Here is a 20,865-nt window from a genome sequence, read left to right as displayed (position 1 = left end):
TGGTGATGTCAAAATCCTTTAGCAGCTCCAACCATCTCCGCTGCCTCAAGTTTAGATCCTTATGTTTGAACAAGTGCTGGAGACTCCGATGATCTGTAAATACCTCACAAGACACACCATAGAAATAGTGCCTCCAAATCTTCAATGCATGAATGATGGAAACCAACTCCAAGTTATGAACAGGGTAGTTCTTCTCATGGGGCTTCAACTGACGCAAAGCATAAGCAATCACTCTACCCTCCTGCATCAAGACACGCCCAATAACAATAGAAGCATCACAATACACTGTATAAGAGCCTGAAGCTAAAGGCAAAACTAGAACTCGAGTTGTTGTCAAGGCAGTCCTGAGCTTCTGAAAGCTCTCCTCACACTCATCCGACCACATGAAAGTAGCACCCTTTTGGGTCAATTTGGTCAAGGGCGATGTAGAAGATGAGAAACCCTCCATAAAGAGACGATAATAGCCGGCCAAGCCGAGAAAGCTCCGAATCTCCATAGTTGAGGATGGTCTGGGCCAACTCTGAACCGCCTCAATCTTCTTCGGATACACCTGAATCCCCTCACTGGACACCACGTACCCCAAGAACGCCACCGAACTAAGCCAAAGCTCACACTTGGAGAACTTGGCATAAAGCTTCTCCTCCTTCAACCACCGCAACACAACTCTCAAATGCTAGGCATGCTCCTCCTGGGTATGAGAGTACACCAGGATATCATCAATGAACATTATGACAAATTTGTTGAGATAAGTCTGCAATACACTGTTCATTAGATGCATGAATGCTGATGGGGCGTTGGTCAGTCCAAAAGACATCATAAGGAACTCATAATGACCATACCGGGTCCCGAATACTGTCTTTAGAATATCCGAGTCCCAAATCTTCAACTGGTGATACCCAGACCTTAAGTAAATCTTAGAGAACACCCTCGCTCCCTGAAGCTGGTCAAATAGATCATCAATGTGCGTCAAAGGATATTTGTTCTTGATTGTAACTTTGTTCAACTGCCTATAATCGATGCACATCCTCATAGTATTATCCTTCTTCTTCAAAAATAGGACTGGTGCACCCCAAGGCGACACACTAGGTCTAATAAACCCCTTATCAAGAAGTTCCCGAAGCTGCTCTTTCAATTCCTTCAACTCAACTGGTGCCATACAATACAGAGGAATAAAAATGGGCTGAGTGCCCAACACCAAGTCAATATCCCTGTCGGGCGGCATGCCCGACAGTTCTATAGTAAACACATCCAGAAAATATTGCACCGACAGAATCAATAAAAGGAGTATCAGCACCAACATCCCTCACAAAGGCCAAATAAGATAAACAAACCTTCCCAACCATCTGTTGGGCCTTCAAATATGAAATCACTCTGCTGGGAACATAGTCTAGAGAACCTCTCCACTCAATCCTTGGCAACCCCGACATCGCCAACGTCACATTTTAGCGTGACAATCCAGAACAACATGACATGGTGACAACCAATCCATACCCAAGATCACGTCGAAATCAACCATACTAAGCAATAAGAGATCAACTCTAGTCTCCAATCCCCCAATAGTCTCTACACACGACCGATATACACGGTCCACAATAAGGGTGTTGCCTACTGGTATAGATACATGAACAGATGAAACTAAGGACTCACGGGGCATATCCAGATAATGAGAAAAATACGATGATACATACGAATAAGTGGAACCTGGGTAAAATATTATAGAGGCATCCCTGTGGCATACTGAGATAATACCTGTGATCACTGTATTTGAAGCAACAACATCTGGTCTGGCACGAGTAACATAGAATCAGGCCTGACCGCCACCTGATCGGCATCCCCCTCTTGGGCGACCCCTAGTTGACTGAGCCCCACCCCAAACTGGCTGGGCAGGTGGTGAAGTAACTAGTGCTGAAGTTGTAGTTCGACTCCTCTACTGAGCTGGACCTCCCAAAAGGCGGGGGAAATATCTCTTTATGTGACCCAAATCTCCACACTCAAAACAACCCCTCTCTAAAAATGGCGACAAGTACTGAGGCAGAGCCCGAGAACCAAAATTCCTGCTAGAAACACCCGGTGTAGATGAACCCGGAGCTGAAGGAGCACGAGACAAACTCTGAGCTGGAAGGGCACTGAGAGATGACTGACTCTAACGAGCACTGTATGAACCATGGTTGGATGATGCACCACGGTGAATTGGACGAGCCATCTGAGTGGGCCTATACGGACGACCTTGTTGTGGTAAGACTGTCCCCCAGAATGAACACCACTAGGACCACCCGAACGTCAAGGCCTCTTGGCCTCCCTATCCTCATGCTCCTGACTATGGACCATCTCTATCTGCCGAGTAATATCAACCACCTCATCGAAGGTAGCACCAGATACCCTCTCTAGAGTAATAAGCAACCACAACTGATATGTGAGGCCATAAATGAACCTCCTAATCTTCTCCCTGTCTGTGGGAACTAACCAAACTACGTGATAAGCTAACTCCGAAAACCTCATCTCATACTGAGTCACAGACATGCCATCCTGACGAAGCTGTTCAAACTGTCTGCGCAGCTCTTCCCTGCGAGACTAAGAAGAGAATGGAGAACTCATGCCATGTAAGTGGTGCTGCACCGACTGGCCTGTGCCTCTCATAGGCCTCCCGCCATCTGAAAGTAGCCCAATAAAGTGAAAAGTAGTTCATGAGACCTACTGGTCTCTAGAATACCTATCGGGCAAAGAATCCGCTGGCACCTATGCAAAAGGTCCTGGGCATCATCAAATTCAGACCCACTGAATGATAGAGGCTGGAGCCTCCCAAACCTCTCAAGTATCCTCTGCTCATCATCGGTCATAACGGGACCCACCCGGTCCTGAGCAACTGTAACCGGCTGGACTGGTAGTACCCTCGGTGTTTGAAGTCCCTGCATCACCTACTATGGAGTACGGGCGGTGGGGGTATGAGTACCTCCCCCAGCCTGATAAGTGGCTAGTGCGGCCTGAGTCAAAACTACTTGAGCAAGGCCAATGCAAACAGTCAATATCTGGATCAAAGCCTACTTAAATCACAATGGGCATAGTTGGTGCCTGAGTTGGCCCCGCTGGCTCAACCACATCCGGAACCTGATCCTGAGCAGGAACAACTAGTGGATCAGCAGGTGCTGCTCTAGCTGTTGTACGAGCTGCACCTCTGCCCCTACCGCGACCTCGGCCTCTCGTGGCGCTAGTTGGTGGTACTGGTGGCTAGTCATCTCTTCTGGTAGCACGTGTCCTCATCATCTATGATAGAATAGAACATCAGAAATTTAGTGACCTGAATCAACAAATTCACACGACAAGAATACAAGAATGTGAAGTTTACTAAGGGTTCGACAGCCTCTCGAAGATAAGGACAGACGTCTCTGTACCGATCCGCAAGACTCTACTAAACCTACCCATGACTTGTGAGACTTATGTAACCTAGGCTCTGATACCAACTTGTCTCGACTCAAAACTTGACATGTCATGATGGCGCCTATCATAGTACTAGGCAAGCTGACACTTTGCACATACTAATACTTTTAAATGAAAAATAAGAATAATACAGGTTTAAATCATCAAACTCTCAAAACCTGGATAGAAGGCCAAAACCCAATAAAGTAATTCCCAACATTGGGGTGTCACGGAGTACATGAGCGTCTATACAACACAAGTCTGGAAATACTGTCTATAAAAGACTAAAACTAAGTACATAAAATGTAAAGATAGGGAAGGAGAGACAAGGTCTGCGAACGCCGGGTAGCTACCTTGGAATCTCCAACGATCAAGCTGCGAAAAGGAATCAACATCCACTGTGACCAGAAGCACCTTGATCTGCACACGAAGTACAAGGTGTAGCGTGAGTACAACCAATTCAGTAAGTAACAAGACTAAATTATGGACTGAAAGTAGTGACGAGCTTCACGGATATAATTTCAATTTACAAAAATTTCAACATAGAAAGATATGCATGCTTTCAAGTTCAACAGTTAAACTCAATGCAAGTAAGATAGATCAATTCTGAATGATATGAGGAATACGACCTCTCTATATCTACATGCCAATGTACATGTTATTTGTAATGTACCACACTAGAAGCTTCGTTCACTCACACTTTAGGAAATACTCAATCACTCAGTACTGTATATGACCAATCCAGCCCAGGGAAGATCCATCCCAAATATATATGTATCGACTGACAGTCAGTCACTCAGTACTGTATAAGGCAAATCCAGCCTAAGGAAAATTCATCCCTAAATATAAATGATTCCGGCAAGATCCAAGCCTAGGGAAGATCCATCCCTCAATATAAAACCACTGCGCTCATTGTGGGTGTGCAGACTCCGGAGGGGATCCTTCAGCCCAAGCGCTATAATAAGCCAGATCCAACCATAAATAAATAAAATATGTTGCGGCGTGCAGCCCGATCCCATAAATATCACTTACATTCAGGCCCTCGGCCTCACTCAATCATCAATCTCTCTAGTCTCTCGGGATCTCAGTAATCATGATAATCAGCCCAAACATTAATGATATGATGTATCAATAATGAACAATAAAGACTGAGATGTAATATGCAAGCAAAACTGTGACCGAGTATAAAACAACAATTTAGTAGATAATTCAACATGTATACGACCTCTGTGGGTCCCTACAGTGCCAACACATAGTCTAAATATGATTTCTAACACGATTTACAGTTTATTTTCTATTACACATGAAGACTATACGGATAACAATAGATTTTCCAACTATTCAGTTCCATGGAATTCACTAAGTCATAATTCCTACGGTGCACGCCCGTCACCAAGCATGTGCGTCACCTCCGAAACAATCACATGACATATATTACAGGGTTTCATACCCTCAGAACTAAATTTAGAACTGTTACTTACCTCAATCCGAGCAAATCTCTACTCCAATACACCTTTGCCTCGCGAAACGGTCTCCGAATGCCTCGAATCTAGCCACAAACAATGCGATACAATAAACACGGGCTAAAAGAATCAATTTCATAAGAAAATACTAAACTCTTAATCAAAAGTCAAAAATTGACTCAAAACCCGGACCCTGGGTCCACGCCTTAAACGTAAAAGTCACAATATCTGAAAGCCCATTCAACCACGAGTTCAACCACACCAAATTTGCCAAAATCTGACACCAAATCGCCACCCAAATCTCCAAATTCAACTCTCCAAATCTCTAGCCTCAAATCCCCAAATTACACCTTAAAACCACACAATCTAGGTGTAAATATCAATGGGGAAACAAGATTATCGAACAAAAATTAGCACAAGTGACTTACCTCAAGAAACCCCTCGAAAATCCTCTCAAAAATTGCCTTGATCGAGTTGAAATGTCCAAAAAACAATTCGCGAACCCTTTAATTTAAGTGTTCTGCCCAGCCTTTTCGCCTATGTGTCTCATTTAGCCGCTTCTGCGGTCGATCATCCGTATCCGCGGAACTTACTCAAAGCCGACCAACAGCTTCTGCGGTAAAAAACCCCGCTTCTGTGGGTGCGCATCTGCGCAAATCATCCGCTTTTGTGGACCAGCCTCCCCAGCTCCATTCCGCTTCTGCGACACTCCACGCGTAGGTGTGAGTCCGCACCTGCGGAAATCATTCCGCGTCTGTGATCCATAGTCCTTAATCCAACCCCCGCTTTTGCGTTACTCCGGCCATACCTGCGGCATCGCACCTGCAGCCAACCCCTCGCAGGTGCGATCACAGTGAACTCCCAGGTTCAGCAATGCATTAAATCCCATTTTCGATCTGTTAACCATCCAAAGTCAACACGAGGCTCCCCGGGACCTCAACCAAACATACTAACAAGTCCTAAAAAATGATACGAACTTAGTCAAGCCCTCAAATCATCTCAAACAATATCAAAAACATGAATCACAACCCAATCAACCGTATTGAAACTAAGGAAATTCCAACTTCTACAAACGACGCTGAAACCTATCAAATCACGTCCGATTGATCCCAAATTTGGCACACAAGTCACAAATGATACCACAGACCTACTCCAACTTTTGGAACCCCAATCCGATCATGGTAACCACAAAGTCCACTCTCGATCAAACTTCTAAATTTTCAACTTTCACCATTTCAAGCATAATTCAACTATATACCTCCAAATCACAATCCGGACACGCTTCTAAATCCAAAATCATCCAACAGAGCTAATAGATCCATCAAAATCCCATTCCGGAGTCGTCTACATATAAGTCCACATCCGATCAACCTTTTCAACTTAAGTTTTCATCCTTGAGACTAAGTATATCAATTCATTCCGAAACCTCACCAGACCCGAACCAACTACCCTAGCAAGTTACATAGCAGTTATAAAATATAAAATGAGTAGTAAATGAGGGAACGAGGCTACAACTCTCAAAATGACCGGCCGGGTCATTACACAGATGAACCAAGAGATTAATAAGCTAGATCAGAAAATTATGGACCTGCAAGCAAAGCTCAAAGACACTCAGGAAGAACTGGAAGTAGACCTGTTTAATGCTCAATTGATTATGGAAGAGAAAGAGTTAATGCTGGAACTGGATAAATGGGCTACTATATAGGAGAAAGTCCTTAGACAGAAGTCGAGAGCTGTTTGGATCACACATGGTGATTCAAACTTTAAGTTTTTCTATGCTCAACTCAAAGCTAGGCATTCCAGGAATAATATTGCAATTATATGCAATGAGCATGGAGTAAAACTAACAGATCCTAAGCAAGTGCAGTAAGAATTCATAGCATTCTTTCAACAACTGTTGGGAATCAGAGCACAAGAACTACCCTGTTTGAATACACACATTGCCAAGGATGGTCCTTGCTTGCAGAGGGACCAACAAAAGCTATTGATTCAACCTGTCACAAGGTTAGATATTCTCCAGTCACTGAGAGATCTACCAAATTATAAAGCTCCAGGGGTGGATGGGTTCAATGCAGAATTCTTTAAAGAATACTGGAGTGTGATATGGGAGGATGTAAGTGAAGCTGTCTTACAGTTCTTTGAATCTGGGAAAATGCTAAGAGAGGCCAATTGCACTACTCTTACCTTAGTGCCAAAGGTGACAAATCCTAATTATGTGAAGGAGTACATGCCCATAGCATGTTGTACAACATTATATAAGATTATATCAAGAATTCTCACTGCCAGACTCAAAATGGTAGTAAATCAATTAGTTGGAGCTTCACAATCAACATTTATAGCAGGAAGGAGTATCCTAAATAATGTAATTGTGGCACATGAGCTTGTTAAATGTTATACACAAAAGGGGATCTCTTCTAGATGTATTATCAAAGTTTATATAAGGAAGTCATATGACTCAGTGGAATGGGACTTCTTTAAAGCTGTTCTTCTAGAATTTGGATTCCCGGGAAAATTTGTTGGGTAGATCATGGAGTGTGACTACTGTGAGCTATTCCATTTTAAATGGTGGAATCACTCCCAAGTTTATGGCAAATAAAGGACTGAGATAGGGTAATCCCATGTCCCCATATTTATTTGTCTTGGTCATGGAATACCTCAACAGATTCTTAAAATAGTTGCAGCATAACCCTGACTTCAATTACCACCCCAGATGTAGTAGAATAAAGCTGGTGCATATCTGCTTTGCTGATGACTTGCTTATGTGCTGCAGGGCTGACCGAATTTCCATACAGCTGATGCTCCGAGCTTTCAATCACTTCTCTAGTGTGTCTGGCTTGAAGGCAAACTTGAACAAGAGCTCACTATACATCTTTAGTGTTTCACAAGCATTGGAAGATCAGATCCTGAATGAAATACAATTTGTATTAGGTGAGCTGTTATTCAAATATCTGGGTGTACCCATTTCATCCAAGAAGATCTCCATACAACAATGTATGCCAATTGTGGAGAAAATGACTTCCAAGATCAGGTGCTGGACTACCAAATTCCTATCTTATAGTGGGAGAGTAAAACTGATCAAGAGTGTTCTCTTTGAAATGCAAACATATTGGGCCCAGGTCTTTTGATACCAAAGAAAGTGATACAACTAATTACCAGCATCTGCAGAACCTTTATATGGACTGGGCGCTGTGAAGCCTCAAGGAAAGCATTGATCTCATGGGAATCATTATGTATGCCAAGGGCTACAGGAGGTCTAAAGTTGATAGATTTCAATATTCGGAATAAAGCAGCCATTTGCAAGTTGTTGTGGGCAGTTGCCTCAAGAAAAGAGTCCCTATGGGTGCAATGGATACATGGATTCTACATAAAGAATAAAGTTCAAGCTACTATGAAGACGCCCCTACCCCCCCACCCCCCAACAAGCATGCTGGCTTGTGAGAAAAATCTTTGATGCAAGGAGCTGGTTTGATAATATGGACTTCATGGTGGAATTACACAAATGCAGTAGTGATGGTGGTTTTAGCATAAAGAAAACTTATATATCTTTCCAGCCACAATACCCGAAGGTATCATGGAAACAACTCATTATGGGGGCAAGACAGTTACCCAAGCATCAATTTATTTTCTGGCTAGCCATTAAACAAAGGCTAGCCACTGTTGACAGACTAGAGAAATGGGGGACAAATATTCCCAAGGATTGTGTGCTATGTTCAATGGGAGTTACAGAAATATTAGTGCATATGTTCTTTGAATGCAGCTATGCAAGACACATTCAGACCTCTTTACTAAGATGGATGGGTGAAAATAGATAACCCAAGGCATGGAATGAGGAAGTGAACTGGATTTCCAAGAGAAGTCGAGGAAGCAGAGCTAGAGCAGAAATACTGGCATGGTTGTTCGCGGCAACTGTTTATCACATATGGAGTGAACGAAATGCTAGAAGATTCTAGAATGAAAGGAATGAAAGTCGTCGCAGACTTAGAGAAATTGTTCTCCAACTACACATCAGATACCAGAGTTACAAGAAATGGAGGAAGATATTAGAAAGCTTAAACATTTATCCTAGCTAAGAGTAGTTTGCATGTCTGTAAATACAAATAGTGAATGCTCTTTAGATAGGTAGGAATAGAGGTGGCTAGTTTTAGAGTCCAAACAGAACTAGCGGATGTCATATATACAAATGGTTGAATAAAATTTCTTTATTTTGGACAAAAAAATAATAAATATTAATTTTTACCTTAATTTTTGTGATAATCATTTTTTTTTCCAGGAACACATGTAGTTGGGTTTAAAAAATACCTATCTGATTAAATTATTCGTATGATAGTTAAACCTAATAATATGGAGTCTTGTTTATTTTTTTAATTTTTCAGTTTGATTTCCAATAAGGAATAAGATAAAATTCATACTTGAGTAAATAGAATTTATTTTTTAAGCCATGAAGAATATAATATTGTTTCAAGATATATTTGAGTACGAGTTAGTATATTATTCTGTCATGTCAATCAAATGCACAATTCATATGCCAAAATCATGATAAGACATTATGATAATTTTATGCAATGCACGCATTTTTTTCTTTATTAAATTGGCTATATATTATCAATATTCATCATATTACTCAATTAAATAGATTAATAATATATGTGTAATTTTAAAAAAACTTATACTCACTGATATGAAGTACACACGCAACGCGCGTACTCTAAAACTAGTAAAGCTTAAAAGTACAAACAAAGCCAAAAAAAGTTATTGATTGGAAACCACGAGGATTTTAGATTTGGAAGTATTAATTAGTGTAGTTTCGAAGAATTAATTTTGAAAATTACCTACATTGTTATTTTTTATATGTTAAGTTTGAAAAATGAATAATCTGAAGTATAAGTTAAATATAAAGTTTTGGAAATAAAACTAACTAAAAATAAAATATTTAAGGTACCTAACAATCTAAAATTTTGTAGAGTAATTTATATGAAGTTAGTTGTCACAAAGTTGAAGTTGGTCGACATCTTCACTTTTGTAGCTTTAAAAAACTAAACTATTTATTCAACAAATAATTCTATGTTAATAAATTATATTAACATTTAAAATTTATGTAATATTTAAAATTTTGAATCCAACTAATTAAATTTTACCATAATTTTGATGGAATATGATTTACAGATCAATGTTCGCACTAAAAACTTTTCGATAAATGAGTCTAATCTATCTATCTATATTGACACAATATATCATAAAAATATGAATTATTAACATGAAATGTTGATCAACTTTTATCCTTCATAAGTGCCGTTCATGTTGAATAAAAATCGTAATTATAATTAATAATCTATTTTTAGTAGAACTAACATTTAAGATTTTAAGCACTTCCATGAGATAGAGATTCTTTCTTTATTGAGTTAATTAAATAGGATCGACATTAATCTATCATTTTCATGATTTTACACTTTCTTCTTTAAAATCTATTATATAACTCAAACATAATTCTTACAATAATATTTATATGACTTTTTAAAAAAATTAATACTTATTGAGACAAGGTATACGCGCAAAGCGTGTACTCTTCATAAGTGAACTCTATAATGGATAAAATTGTAAAAAACAAATGAGGAAAAATTAAGAAGAAGAGAAAAAGTAGGAAAGTCTATATTTTCGTAGGTTAAAAAGGGAAAAAGAACAAGACATTAAGTAGGACACTCATTATTTAATACCATTATTTAATATCATATAAAAGAGGTCAAATTTTTCTGTAGTTAAAAAGGGGAAAAAATATTTGAGGTAAATTTTCTAACGTTTAGATTATTCTTATAGTTTTGTAATAACAAACATCTTTTAGATTTTTGTGGTGCCAAAAGTTCGTGTGATTTTCTACATAGCTATCAATTCAAGTTCGTAATTACCAGTTGAATGGTAATTACCAGTTGAATGATGTTCTTGTAGTTTTTTATAAGTGCTACATTTATATTATAAACTTTTCTGTTTTTTGTGAATTTATAATTTGTTGTTTTGAGATATAAATATTAATTAAGAAAAAAAATACATGAAATTAGAAACATGAGAGTTAAATATTTACGAATAATCAAATTTCAAATAAAAAGATATAACAAATTATAATTAATAGTGTGCATGGATAAAAACTACCGAGAAGATGAAAAATTGGCCTCATTCTTGGAGATGCCACAATATGGATGTCATTAAAATTATAATTTTGAAATATAATTTAATTAATTTCTACGGAATCTAAAATATGCCGTATGCTCCTTAATGCTTTATAGTGATTTTTTCAACTGAATATAAAACTTAATTTCACTGATAATATTCGGCAGTTGTCTCTCCAACGTAAAGCCTGTTTGGCCAAATTATTAATTTTTTTTCGTTGTTGTATATTTTCTATATTATTTCTTATTGATTAAAGAAATAGAATAATTCACATTTTGCTTGCGAGAAAAAAAATATTTTATCAGTTAGATGACCTTGTGTGTGTTTTCTAGAATGAACTTAAGAATATATACTTTTCAAAAAGATTTCAAAAAAATTCTTAAATCTTCGAGAGTTTATGTGTTCTTAATGAAAATAAAAAGAAGCACGACAACTTGTGATAGTGTAGTAACGAATAATTTTTAAGCTGACAATAGTGACTGATTAGATGATTGAGGGTTTTTATTATCACCATTTCTTCATTTATTTAGTTGTTAAATAGAATCAACAATCACCATCTCAGGAACTCACACTTTTTTCTTAAACTTATTTTATAGCTCAAACTTAATTAGTTAATATAGTATTTATGTGATTTTAAAAAAAAATATTTATTAAGACCGGATACACACGCATCGTGTATCCTATAACCAGTGATATAAATACTGTCAAGTTGTTAAAATTTCAATTCCAAAGTGGTAGAAACATTAGAGTAAGTTGACAGTCTAACCGTCGAAGTCGACTAAGACAATCATTTGAAACAAAGGGTAGTTTATCGATATAAATGTGTCCCCATCTAAAATAGAAGAGAAAAAAGTAAGTGAAACTAAAATGCATAGGAATTTATAATGCAACATCTTGTTTAATATTCACTACTAAAAATTCGGGAAAATTCGACCAGAGGCATACCAACCAATATTGATCGGTCAACAAAAGCGACCAAAACACCATCCAAAACGGACGAAAACTATCAAAAATATATTTTATATTTTTTTAAAATTATATACCGACCGAAATTGGTCAAATATTTGACCGTAATGGTCATACTTGCTTAGTCAAAGCACTTTTTTGATTACCGACCAACATCGGCCGGTAATGTGGACACACAATTTTAAATTTTACTAATTATATTATTATTTAAAATATTTTATAAAATTTATAGTTGAATTTACCGACCAAAGTCAGTCGGTTATTACAGGAGAAGATTTTATGTAACGACCCGACGACCGTTTTGAACTCTAGCGCGTCGTTTGGCAGTTTGAGACCTCGAGTAGCTTCACTTCATGTAGAACAACTTGTACGTGTGGTCGAAATTTGGATTTTTGGAAGTTCGGAGTTGATTCGGAAGAAAAATTCTAATTTCGGAAGCTTTAAGTTGGAAGAATTGACTAAGGTTTGACTTTTGAGCAAACGACCTCAGAATCGGAATTTGAAAGTTCCAATAGGTTCGTATGATGATATCGGACATGGGCATGTTCGGGTTGAGTATCGGGTGAACCGGGGGCATTTCAGCACTTAATATGGAAAGTTGGCATTTTGAAAGTTTTAGAATTTCATAAGTTTGGTTTGAAGTGGATTTTGATGTTATCGGCATCCGTTTGAGGTTCTGTGCCTTGGAATAGGTTCGTATCGTGATTTGTGACTTGCACGCAAAATTTGATGCCATTCCGGGATGTTTAAGTGTAATTCGGATGCGTTCGGCAAAATTTAAATGTTTGAAAGTTTAAAGAAGGTTTCGATCATTGATTCGTAGATTTGATGTTGTTAGGTGTGATTCGAGGCTTCGACTAAGTCCGTATTATATTTTGGGTTGTATTGGTATGTTTGGATGGGGTCCCGGGGACCTCGGGTTTGAAATGGATTGAAAACGGTTTGAAACTTGGAATTGAGGACTTGCTGATGCTGCCGAAGTCTGGTACCATCGCACCTGCGGAAGGAGTGGTCGCAGGTGCGATTTTTGTGGAGGAAGTCTCGGAGCGCATGTGCGAGGAAAATTCCACACCTGTGAAGCCGCTATCGCAGAAGCGAAGGTTGGCCAAGAAGGCCTGGGGACGCAGTAGCGGACATGGTCGTGCAGGTGCGCAAGCGCATAAGCGCTTGAGGCCATGATGGCACCCAGCTATCGTACTATTTATTTTATCATGTCTCATTTACTATCACGACCCAAATCTCCTATAGGCCGTGATGACGCCCAATTCCGCCGCTAGGCAAGCCAACATTGAACTGACCACGTGATTACTCCTTTTAATAAGTTTTCAAGTAATTAAATTCCATTAATTAAAAGAATACGAAATAACAAATTAAATAAGTAAGGCGAAAGTAGCTAAGTGCAATCATAACAATAGTAATAATCCCAAAACCATAAGGTCTACTAGTGTGTGTGCCAAGACCTGGTATCACAAGTGTATGAGCTACTAGTAGAATGCACAAAACACTAAGCTATTGTCCGAAATAGAGTAGACAGAAAGCAAAAACACAAAAGAAAGACTTCGGGTGCTGCAGAATGGCTTGGAAGGCAGCTCACCGCTAAGTCTCGGAGTATCAGGGGTGTGTGTCGGGGTAACTACCAGATGCACCTGCCTCAGAACCTGCACGGTTAATGCAGAAATATAGCGTGAGTACATAAACAACATGTACCCAGTAAGTATCAAGTCTAACCTCGAAAAAGTAGTGAATAGGGGTCGACATCGACACTTACTATGGGCTAACAATAAAATGCATAAATTATAAGTAAGCATAGATTATGTAAACAATTAATACAATTTAGTAACAAGTAGTGAATAATAATTCTTTAAATAATAATAAATTCCCGAATCAACTCCTGTGATTTAAATAATTAATAACCGCTCAAGCCATATATTAGGTAAAATTAGGCTACGAGTATTATCACACACGATTTATGTCGCGGTCGTACAGCCCGATCTAGAAATATATTGTGCACTGCCGAGGGTTGAACGACACGAACGATAGATGCATCTATTAACATGATGTAAACTTAAGACTACCCGGACATCACATGCAATATAGCTACGCACAAATTCTCATCACCTATTACATAAGTAGTTCCCCACACAAATAATTTATAACGAAATACACCTAAGGGGATGAGTTCCCTCTTACAAGGTTAGGTAAGAGACTTACCTCGTTCTCAAGCTCGCTTCTGATCCTCAAATTTGTTCTAAAGCCTCAACTTTGTGCCAAACGACTCGGAACTAATCAAATGTTATATTATTTAGTCAATACATGTTCAAAAGTTCATAATTTAACTATTAGAGTAATTACACAATTCAAAGATAAATGTTACCCATAACCTCACGAACTCAAATATAAATGTTTTTACCCAAACCCACAACCATTTTTGTGGTTAAATCCCATTTTTATCAAAGTCTAAGTTTTTCATCTAAACCCATAATTTTCATAATTTTACATGTTAAAATCTACCTATAATCTATGTATTTAACTCACATTGGATAGAAATTACTTACCTCTAAATAGCTAGTGAAATCCCCTCTCTAAGAGCTCCGAAAATCGCCTAAGGAATGCAATAAATGAGCCCAAAATGTTTAAGTCCCGACTTAAATTAAGGTTCTGCCCAATAGGTTTTTTCGCTTCTGCGGTTCTTTGGCCGCATCTGTGGCTCTACATCTGCGAAAAACTCATCGTAGATGCGGTCCTCCCTTAGCTGGCCTAAATCCGCATTTGCGGAATGATGGCTCGCTTCTGCGCTGCCGCACCTGCGCACACCCAGGCTTCTGCGATCCCTTGACCGCTTCTACGATCGTGCATCTGCGGTTTCTGGGCTGCCAATGCTGGGCCGCTTCTGCGGCTGCTGGCTTGCTTCTGCGAGCTCGCACCTGCGGCCGGCCCTCCGCAGGTGCGATTGAACCAGAAGTTGGGTGCTTCAGTTAACCAACTAAGGCCAAATAACTTCCGCGCATCGCCCAAATGGCATCGGGGGGCCCCGAGGCCGTTCCCAAACGTACCAACAAGTTTGAAATCATAAAATGGATTCGCTCGCACCCTCGGAACACAGATAACAACATTATAACTAAGAATCATACGCCAAAGCCAATAGAATCAACTTATGAACTTCAAATTCTTCCAACTTACTCCGAGCGCACCGAATCATACTTAAACTACTCGGAATGACTCCAAATTTTGCGTGCAAGTATTAAATAACCGTATGGAACTATTCCCAGGCTCGGAATCCCAATTGGACCTGGATAACACCAAATCCTACCTCAAACACAATTTAAAGAAGTTTAAAAACCTTCAATGTGCCAACTTCCAATATTAAGCATCGAAACGCTCTCGGGTCATCCAAAACCCGATCCGAACATATGCACAAGTCCAAAATCATCATACGAACCTATTGGAACTGTCAAATCCCGGTTCCGAGGTTATTTACTCTAAATGTTGACCAAAGTCAAACTTAGCCTTTTAAAGCCAAACCAAGGAACTAAGTGTTATGATTTCAACCCGAACCCTTCCAAATCCTGAACTAACCATCCCCGCAAGTCACAAAATAGTAAAATCACATACGAGGAGTCTTATTTAGGGGAACAGGGATTTAGAAAGCAAAACGACCGGTCGGGTCGTTACACTCTCCACCTCTTAAACAAACGTTCGTCCTCGAACGGGTCTAGAATCATACCTGGAGTGCTGAATAAGTGTGGATATCTGCTCCGCATGTCTTCCTCGGCCTCCTAAGTCGCCTTATCGACTAGTTGTCCCTCCACTGAACTTTTACAGCAGAAATCTTCTTGGACCTCAACTGGCAAACCTGTTTATCAACAATGGCAACTAGCTCCTTATCATAACCTAGGCTCTCATCTAACTGAACCGTGCTGAAGTCTAACACATATGACCTGTCGGCATGATACCTCCGGAGCATAGGCATGTGGAAAACTGGATGAACTCCCGATAGACTGGGAGGCAAAGCAAGCTCGTAATCAACCTCTCCAACTCGTCTCAACACCTCAAATGAACCTATAAACCTTGGGCTCAACTTGCCCTTCTTACTGAACTTTATGATTCCCTTCATCGGCGAGACTTTCAAGAGAACCTTCTCGCCCACCATAAATGATAAATCACGCGCCTTCTGGTCCGCGTAACTCTTCTGTCTGGACTGTGCTGTGCAAAGACGCTGATGAATCAACTTTACCTTTTCCAAGGCATCCTCCAGTAAATCAGTACCGTATAACTTAGCCTTGTCGGTCTCAAACCATCCGATAGGAGAACGACATCGCCGACCATATAAATCCTCAAACGGATCCATCTCGATGTTGTACTGATAACTGTTGTTGTAAGCAAACTCGGCCAAAGGCAAGAATCGATCCCACTGCCCTCCGAAGTCAATCACACATGCTTTGAGCATATCCTCCATGATCTGAACCATCCGCTCCGACTGCCCGTCGGTCTGCGGATGAAAGGTTGTGCTGAGCGTTACCCGGGTCACCAACTCACTCTGTACTGCCTTCTAGAAATGCGAAGTAAACTGAGGGCCTCTATCTGATATAATGGAGATAGGCACACCATGCAACCGAACAATCTCCTGAATGTAAATTTGAGCCAACCTCTCTGAAGAATACGTGTTAACAACCAGAATGAAGTGTGTCGACTTCGTCAACCTGTCGACAATGACCCAAGCTGCATCAAACTTCCCCAAGGTCCGCGGCAACCCAACTACGAAGTCCATAGTAATGCGCTCCCATTTCCACTCAAGTATAGTCATCTGCTGAAGTAGGCCACCTGGCTTCTAATGCTCATACTTAACTTGCTGGAAATTAAGGCACCTCGCTACATACTCAACTATGTACTTCTTCATCCACCGCCACCAATAATACTGCCTCAGGTCACGATACATCTTTGTAGCACCTAGATGAATAGAATATCAAGAACTGTGTGCCTCCTCTAGGATATTTTACCTCAAGCCATCAACATTAGGAACATATAGGCGACCTTGGAGTCGCAGAACACCATCCTCACCGATAGTAACCTCCTTGGCACCACCCTGCAGTACCGTCTCTCTAAGAACCAACAAGTGCGAATCATCAAACGGGCGAGCCTTGATCTTCTCGAATAGTGAAGACTAGGCGACAACGCATGCAAGAACTCAACTGGGCTCTGAAACATCTAGCCTCAAACGTCTGTTAGCCAAGGAATGAATGTCCAAAGCTAGTGGCCTCTCCCCTGCTGAAATGAATGCCAAACTACCCATACTCTCTGCCTTTCTGCTCAAGGCATCCGCAACTACATTAGCCTTGCTCGGATGATAAAGGATAGTAATATCATAATCTTTTAGCAACTCAAGCCACTTCGCTGCCTTAAATTGAGATCTCTCTACTTGAAAAAATGCTGCAAGTTACGATGATCGGTGTAAACCTCACAGGACACCCCATAAAGATAATGCCTCCAGATCTTAAGAGAATGAACAATCGCGTCCAACTTCAAATCGTGTACAGGGTAATTCTTCTCATGGGGCTTCAGCTGACGTGAATCATATGCAATAAATCGCTCATCCTGCATCAATACACAATCCAAACCAACGCGTGAAGCGTCGCAATACATAATATACATCCCCGAACCGGAAGGCAGCACAAACACCGGTGCTGAAGTCAAGGCAGGCTTGAGCTTCTGAAAGCTCGCCTCACAATAATTAGACCATCGGAACGGAGCATCCTTCTGGGTCAATCTAGTCAAAGGTGTTGCAATAGATTTGAAGCCCTCCATAAACAGGCGATAATAACCTGCTAACTCCAAGAAGCTCCTGATCTTGATCGCTGTGGTGGGACGAGGCCAACTCTAAACTGCCTCGATCTTCTTGGGATAAACCTTAATACCCTTGCCTGATACAACATGCCCCAATAATGCCACAGAATCTAACCAGAACTCACACTTGGAGAACTTAGCATATAGCTTCTGTTCCCACAAAGTCTGAAGCACCACTCTCAAATGTTGCTCGTGCTCCTCCATTCTACGTGAGTAGATCAAAATGACATCAATGAAGACAATGACAAACGGATCAATATATTGCCTGAACACCCGGTTCATCAAATTCATAAACGCCGTCGGGGCGTTAGTCAAACCGAAGGACATCACTAGAAACTCATAATGTCCATATCTAGTCCGGAAAGCCATCTTCAGAACATCCGAATCCCGAATCTTCAACTAATGGTACCCCGATCTCAAGTCAATCTTGGAGAACATCCTAGCACCCTGTAACTGGTCAAATAAATCATCAATACGTGGAAACGGGTACTATTCTTAATAGTAACTTTGTTCAAGTGGCGGTAATCAATACACGTCTACATAGTCCCATCCTTCTTCTTCACAAATACCACTGGTGCACTCCAAGGTGATACACTCGACCCGGAGAACCCCTTTGCTAGCAACTCCTCGAGTTATTCTTTCAATTCCTTTAACTCTCTCAGAGCCATGCGGTATGGTGGAATGGATACAGGCTGGGTACCTGGAGCCAAGTCAATACATAAATCAATATCACAATCTGGTGGCATGCCTGGAAGATCATAAGGAAACACATCAGAGAACTCCCGGACCATGGGCACTGAATCAATTGCCGGAGTCTCTGCAGTAGTATCCCGAACATAAGCTAGATAAGCCAAATATTCCTTCTCTACCATGTGTCGAGCCTTCAGATAGGAGATGACTCGACTAGATGTACTGACAAACAAACCCTTCCACTCCAATCTAGGCAACTCTAGCATCGCCAAGGTAATAATCTTGGCATGGCAATCAAGGATGGCGTCATATGGAGACAACCAGTCCATTCCCAGGATGACCTCAAAATCGGTCATATTGAGCAACAGAAGATCCGCTCAGGTTTAATAACCACATAAAGTAACAATGCAGGACCGATAAATCTGATCCATAACAACAGAATCGCCCACTAGTATGGACACATAAACAAGAGTACTCAAGGACTCACGAGTAACACCCAGGAAATGAGCAAATCGAGATGAAACATATGAATAGGTAGACCCTAGATCAAATAGTACTGAAGCATCCCTACCATAGATAGAAACAATACCTGTGATCATGGCATCTGAGGCCACTGCATCTGGTCTGGACAGAAAAGCATAGAATCTAGCTGGAGCGCCACCTGACTGGCCTCCACTTGTCTAACCTCCACCCTTAGGACGACCCCTACCCACCTGCCCTCTGTCTATGGATGGCCGGACGGTTGGTGTGGTAGCTGGTGCAGTAATCATAGGCTGGTGACCCTGTTGTACTGCCTTACCCTGAAGTTTGGGACAAAACCTCTTCATGTGGCAAGGATCCCCACACTCGTAACAACCCCTTGGAACGACGGGCTGCTGACTAGAAGTTTGACCCTGATGACCAGAATACCCACTGGAGGAACTCTGAATAGATGGTGACCAGTAGGAACTCTCTGGAATGGCGCTGAAATAGGGTCGCACTGGGGCAACCCGAGGAGGCGGCAGTGCTGGATATGTGGGCTTGCTAGACTGACCCCTCACGAACTGACCCCTGCCCCCAACTGGGGCACCACTGAACTCTCCACAATATAGAAACCGCTTATCCCTCGTTGCCTGCTCTCGGCTCCGCTGACGAACACCCTCGATCCTCCAAGCTATCTCCACAAATAGCTTGTAAGAAGTCCCCATCTCAACCTCTCGGGCCATAGTGTTCTGGCTAGCATAGTGCAAACCTATAACAAATCTCTGCACTCTCTATGCATCGATAGGAAGTATCATAAGTGCATGGTAAGACAACTCATAGAATCTCGCCTCATAGTTGGTCACTGACATCTGGCCGTGCTGGAGCTGCTCGAATTGAAATTGCAACTCTTCCCTCTGAGAGGGTGGAATATATATGTCCAAGAAGAGGCGTGCGAACTGATCCCAAGTCATGGGAGGAGAACCTGATGGTCTGCCGAGAAGATATGACTGCCACCACCTATGGGCCCTGCCCTTGAGTTGAAAAGTAGTAAAATCCACCCCATGTGACTCCAATATCCTCATGTTGTGCAGTCTGTCCCTGCATCGATCAATAAAGTCCTGGGGGTCCTCATGTTGCTCACCTCTAAAGACAGGAGGTTATAGCCTGGTCCATCTTTCCACTAGACTCTGCGGATCGCCGGCTGCAGTTTGTCTTGGCTAAGGTATAGCTGCTGCAACTAGCTGGGCTACGCCCATGGGTAGTGCGCTCAGGGTCTAATACACGGCAGTTGCATGCCCTGGAGCCTGAGTGGTAGGGGTCTGTGCTCCCCCTTCAGCCTGAGATGTAGTTGGGTATTATGGGAATAAACCAGCCTGAGTCATAGAATTCATTAATCGCAGCATATGGCCCATGACCTCCTGGAATCCCTATGCGGAGATGAAATCCACCGGGGCTGGCTCTGATGTAGGCACCTTGCCCTGCTCCTCAATAATAGGATCCTCTACTGGATCCACTAGCGGCATAGCTAGGGCAACTCTAGGATGTCATTGTCTTCTACCATGAGCCGGAGCCCTCCCTCGACCTCTGCCTCGGCCTCTAGTAATAGGGGGAGCAGCTCCTCCATGATCAGGTACATCTGTTGCGCGCGTTCTCACCATCTATGAGAGAATAGTACAACATCAACTGCACGATAAGAGATGAAGAAAGAGTAGTTTCCTAACACCCTATAGCCTCTCTAAGATAAGTACGGAAGTCTCCGCACCGATCCGCAAGACTCTCTTAAGCCTGCTCATAACTTCTGAGACCTACGTGAACCTGGCTCTGATACCATGTTGTCATGACCCAAATCTCCTATAGGACGTGATGGCAT

At 41.2% G+C, this 20,865-nt stretch overlaps 1 protein-coding gene across 1 annotated transcript; it reads right to left on the bottom strand.

Annotated features, from left to right (window-relative positions):
• Positions 1 to 15,778: 15,778 nt before the first annotated feature.
• On the bottom strand, positions 15,779 to 16,458 carry LOC138908209 (uncharacterized). Its single transcript, XM_070198860.1, has 2 exons — positions 16,095 to 16,458; positions 15,779 to 15,855 (listed from the first exon to the last, which is right to left on the bottom strand). The coding sequence occupies exons 1-2, from the start codon at positions 16,456 to 16,458 to the stop codon at positions 15,779 to 15,781; spliced, it is 441 nt and encodes a 146-aa protein (XP_070054961.1).
• Positions 16,459 to 20,865: the final 4,407 nt, after the last annotated feature.

The sequence above is a fragment of the Nicotiana tomentosiformis genome, chromosome 3 (assembly GCF_000390325.3).
Source record: "Nicotiana tomentosiformis chromosome 3, ASM39032v3, whole genome shotgun sequence".
Lineage (NCBI taxonomy): Eukaryota > Viridiplantae > Streptophyta > Magnoliopsida > Solanales > Solanaceae > Nicotiana > Nicotiana tomentosiformis.
The sequence above is the reverse complement of the archived record's forward strand: the minus strand, read 5'-3'. Positions and strand labels throughout refer to the sequence as shown.